At 43.6% G+C, this 4,456-nt stretch overlaps 1 protein-coding gene across 1 annotated transcript; it reads right to left on the reverse strand.

The window, feature by feature from the left end:
* Positions 1 to 364: 364 nt before the first annotated feature.
* Positions 365 to 1,055, reverse strand: LOC113839011 (GTPase KRas-like). Its single transcript, XM_027434481.2, has 2 exons — positions 607 to 1,055; positions 365 to 482 (listed from the first exon to the last, which is right to left on the reverse strand). Exons 1-2 carry the CDS (start codon positions 1,053 to 1,055, stop codon positions 365 to 367), a joined length of 567 nt encoding a protein of 188 aa, XP_027290282.1.
* Positions 1,056 to 4,456: the final 3,401 nt, after the last annotated feature.

Below are 4,456 nucleotides of genomic sequence, written 5' to 3' on the forward strand. Positions count from 1 at the left end.
ATGAAACAGAGCAGAGATGGATCAAAAGCTTCACTACTCCAGGTCACACAATGCTCACAGCTGGCAAGAGAATTAGTGTGGAATCAACTGCATGCACCAAACCCCGGGAAGACAGTCTCAGGTCTTTAGTCTCTTCCACAGGCATTGCTAGTTGAAGTCCAAAACCCAGGGAATACTGGCACTTAGAGAAAAGAGGTTTCCACTGTCATTTTAAAATAAGCATTTAAGATAAAAGCTGAAAGTTTGCACGAACAGAAAAAAAATAGGATTAGGTAATGCTAAACAAATGCTAATAATTTAGTGTAATGTACAAAAATTACCACTTTTACTTGAGTATGCCTTAAGAAAAAAGTACAAATTGTATTTACATAATTATACACTTGGTCTTTGACATCTTTTTCTTCTTTTTACCATCATTGCTCACCTTTTCTTTATGATTTCGAATTTCTTGGACTAATGTATAGAAGGCATCATCAACACCCAGATTACATTACAGTGCGTTTTTTAATCTTCACCCTGCCAGGAGTCTTTTCTTCTTTGCTGATTTTTTTCAATCTGTACTGTCGGATCTCTCTCACCAATGTATAAAAAGCATCCTCCACTCTTTGTCTTGTCTTTGCTGAGGTTTCAATAAATGGAATCCCATAACTTCCTGCTAAGTCCTGAGCCTGACTTGTGTCTATGGTTCTAGAAGGCAAATCACATTTATTCCCTACTAAGACCATAGGCACATCTTCAGAGTCTTTTACTCTTTTAATTTGTTCTCTATAATGGTGAATAGCTTCAAATGATTTAGTATTATTCATGGCAAATACACAAAGAAAGCCCTCCCCAGTCCTCATGTACTGGTCCCTCATTGCACTGTACTCCTCTTGACCTGCTGTGTCGAGAATGTCCAAGAGACAGGTTTCTCCATCAATTACTACTTGTTTCCTGTAGGAGTCCTCTATTGTAGGATCATATACATCCACAAAGTGATTCTGAAGTAGCTGTATCGTCAAGGCACTCTTGCCTACGCCATCAGCTCCCACTACCACAATTTTATACTGAGTCATTTTCAGCAGGTCTCTACCTGCTGTGGGCCACGCCTCAGGCTCCCACAGCTGCTTTCAAGCCCACACTTACTCACTTGCTTGCTCGCTCCAGGCCCGAAATGGCTTGGGAGCTGGACTCCGGCCCAGCCACTGCCTTCCTCCTCCCCCTCCACCGCCACCTCAGCTGCTGCCTGCAGAATCGCAAGAGTAGTAATTTTTAAACGAGGTCTGATCTAATTGATACCACCCAGAAACCTCTGAAAACCATTTAAAGTTTGAAGGGTGTCCAGCCGAAGACTAATCTTTAGAGGGTGCACCCCATTTGCCACAACCAAGCATGTCTTAGGTTTGGCTCCCTCACTGACCTTCTTATTTCCCTGCATAGCAGAAGCAATAACTTGTCCCATAATGTGGTGTCCATCTATATCTCTACAAATGCGAATGTAATCATTGAGGCTTTTGGCCTTGTGAGGTGGTAAAACCTCTTTACAATACTTGTTGGCATTTTTTAAAGCTAGTTTTCTCACTATAGACATGATATTATTGGTATCCCCAAATATACGCCCTGAAAGCAGCTGCTGAGATCTGTGCATATACAGCTGGATTTTAAAGAATTTGCTGACCTAGGTCTGCATAGGCTCCCGTACCAGTAAGCATTTCTGAGTTCTTTTCAGGGAAACTGGCAGCTGTCTTGCGCTGTACCATTTGGTTACATAGCTCTTCAAATTCACCTCTCCAAATCAAATAACCTCCCCTGGACAGCACAGCTGGACATAATTGTTGCCAATCACTGGGCGTGGAATTCAAGGCCACAGAGAATTAAAAAATGGTCAGAGTAATAAAAGGTACATGAGGCCTGTAAGCCATAACTGCCTCTTTCAGCTGTTTAATATCCTTATAATTAAGAGGGGAATGCTCTCACAGATTCTGGCCTTGGGGAGCAACTATCTCTATGATTGAGAACATCACTGGGCGACTCTGCTTTTCAGGAAAGCCCAAAGGGAAACAGAGAGCACTAGAATTATGAGCAGGAGGATGAGACTCAAGGGAACATTTTTTTAGCTTATGTTATAATTTAACATACCTTTCCATTTCTTCCCTTTCCTTAGTCTAATCCCCTGAATATGAGGGAGAGGGCCCAAAAGAAGTGTCATTAGAAGCTTGAAGTGACATAACAGGTTCTGAGCCTCTGTGGAAGGCAGCCTGGGCTTCCTTAACCTGCTTTTTCAATTCCACAGTATTACTAAGAGGTGCTTCTTTGACAAGAGGGCACAGAGAAAAAGTAACAGTTGGTATGGCATTCGGCCCATCTCTGTGTAATGCCCTTTGCAGGTCTATCCTCACCTGCTCCCCATCACCAATACTAAAGATTAAAAACCAAGGGCTGAACTCATGTACAGTTTTTAAAACGTCTGTTGCTGTCTTGTACTTAATACTGGTGCCCTGCTTATTGGAGAATTGGACCAATTGGTTCCCCATAAGAGAGTAAGAACTAGTTGCACCCATCTTCAATACACCTGTTCCTTACCTTAATGCTGGCAAGTCTTCCCGGTTGATGCTTCAGTGTCTCCCCTTCTTTCCCAAATCTTGGTGAGAACTCTAATTGTCGTAATAGGCAGCTCTACCACCTTCTCATGGATTCGGGCAAGGGAATCTGACGATTACATAAAGACAACCTAGACAGTCACTCTTGCAAAGAGAAGGCTTTTTATTTCAAAGGGGAGTAGGCTTATATACAAACAGCAGCCCCAGTGTAAATTTATTCAGATCAAGGTCCATGCCGCCAATCGCCCCCTCAATGGGCAGATAATTTGCATTCTTGCATAAAGGCCTATGCAGAAGCAGGGAACTAGGAAGTAAACACCTAGTCACAAGATAGACAGTGGATCCTGAGGGCACTGTGGGTCACTCTTAGTTACAACAAGAACAGTAGACCCTAAAGAGGTCCCCAACAGGATTTCTCTGTGTAGCCTTAGCTGTCCTGGATATACCTCTGTAGACCAGGCTAGACTCAAATTCAAGGAGTTCTGCCTGCCTCTGCTTCCCAAGTGCTGGGTTTAAAGGCATGTGCCACCACCGCTCAGTTAAAATGTTATGTACTTTTTATTTCGTGAGCTTTGGTGTTTTGCCTGAATGTATGTTTGTGTGAGGGTGCTGGGTCCCTTGGAGCTGGAGTTGCAGATGGTTGTCCATAGTTATTCCATGTAAAAGGACTGGAGAAATGGCTCAGAGGTTAAGAGAACTGGCTGTTCTTTAGACATCCTGAGTTCAATTCCCAGCAACCACATGGTGGCTCACAACCATCTGTAATGTGTTCCAGTGCCCTCTCCTAGTATGCAGGGCAGGCACATATGCAGGGAGAATGCTATACACAGAAGAAATAAATACTTTTAAAAAACATCCCATCTACCTTGTGCCTCTGGGTTTTTTACCTTTCTCTATTCTCTATCTCTTTCTTTCCTTCTTACTCTTTTGATGGCTGTGTGGCTGTCCCCTGGTCTTCTCTCTCCCCCTTTTCTCTTCTTTCCCTTTTCCTTTCCCTCTTCTTCTAATTATTCTCTCTGCCCACCAGCCCTGTCTATCCCTCTCTCCTGCCTAGCTATTGACAGTTCAGTCCTTTATTAGACCAGTCAGGCATGTTGGGCCGGAAAAGAAGCACAGCTTAACAGGGTTAAACAAATGCAACATAAAAGAATGTAAGAAATCTTCAACTAATATCCCATAACAGCTGTGAGCTGCCATGTGAGTATTGGAAATTCAACCTGGGTCCTCTGCAAGAGGTACCCGTGCCCTTAATAGCGGAACCATCTCTCCAACCCAATAAAATAATAATTTTAAAAATTAGAAAAAAGAGGCCAGTTGTTGGTGGTGAACGCCTGTAGTCCCAGCACTCGGGAGGCAGAGGGGAACTCTGCGAGTTCGAGCCCAGCCTGGTCTACACAAAGAGAGAGAGAGAGAGAGAGAGAGAGAGAGAGAGAGAGAGAGAGAGAGAGAGAGAGACAGAGACAGAGACAGAGATTTGATAGCAGGGGTCCAAAATGTGGCAGCACAGCAGATAAAGGCATTGGCTATCAAGGCTGGTGACAAAGTTCAACCCCCTGAGGTAGTTCAACCATTCATCATTCAGGAAGGAAAAACATGATCTCCACATATATAATCATTAGTTCTAGGACCAAGGGCTTGAGACATATGCCAGTCTTGTTTGTTTTAGCCAATAAAAAGTCTTACTAGAAAGTACCTGTAGGGTCTGGTGAGATGGTTCCTCTGGTAAAGGTACTGACAACCTGAGTTTATTGCCTGGCTCCCACACTGTGAAAGGAGAGACTCTTGCAAGCTGTCATGGAACAATGCCCAAAAGGGCTCCTGCATTAATTAGAAAAGACCCACAGGGGCTGGAGGGATGGCTCTGTGCTGAGGAGCAC

The sequence above is a fragment of the Cricetulus griseus genome, unplaced genomic scaffold (genome assembly GCF_003668045.3).
Source record: "Cricetulus griseus strain 17A/GY unplaced genomic scaffold, alternate assembly CriGri-PICRH-1.0 unplaced_scaffold_163, whole genome shotgun sequence".
In the NCBI taxonomy this organism is placed as follows: Eukaryota; Metazoa; Chordata; class Mammalia; order Rodentia; family Cricetidae; genus Cricetulus; species Cricetulus griseus.

Excerpts from the sequence above, each read along its gene's own strand:
- LOC113839011 (XM_027434481.2), bottom strand. The coding sequence starts at position 1,055 with ATGACTCAGTATAAAATTGTGGTAGTGGGAGCTGATGGCGTAGGCAAG. Across the intron at positions 483-606 it reads ACCTCAGCAAAGACAAGACA|GGGTGTTGATGATGCCTTCT; the intron begins AAGAGTGGAGGA and ends GTAATGTAATCT.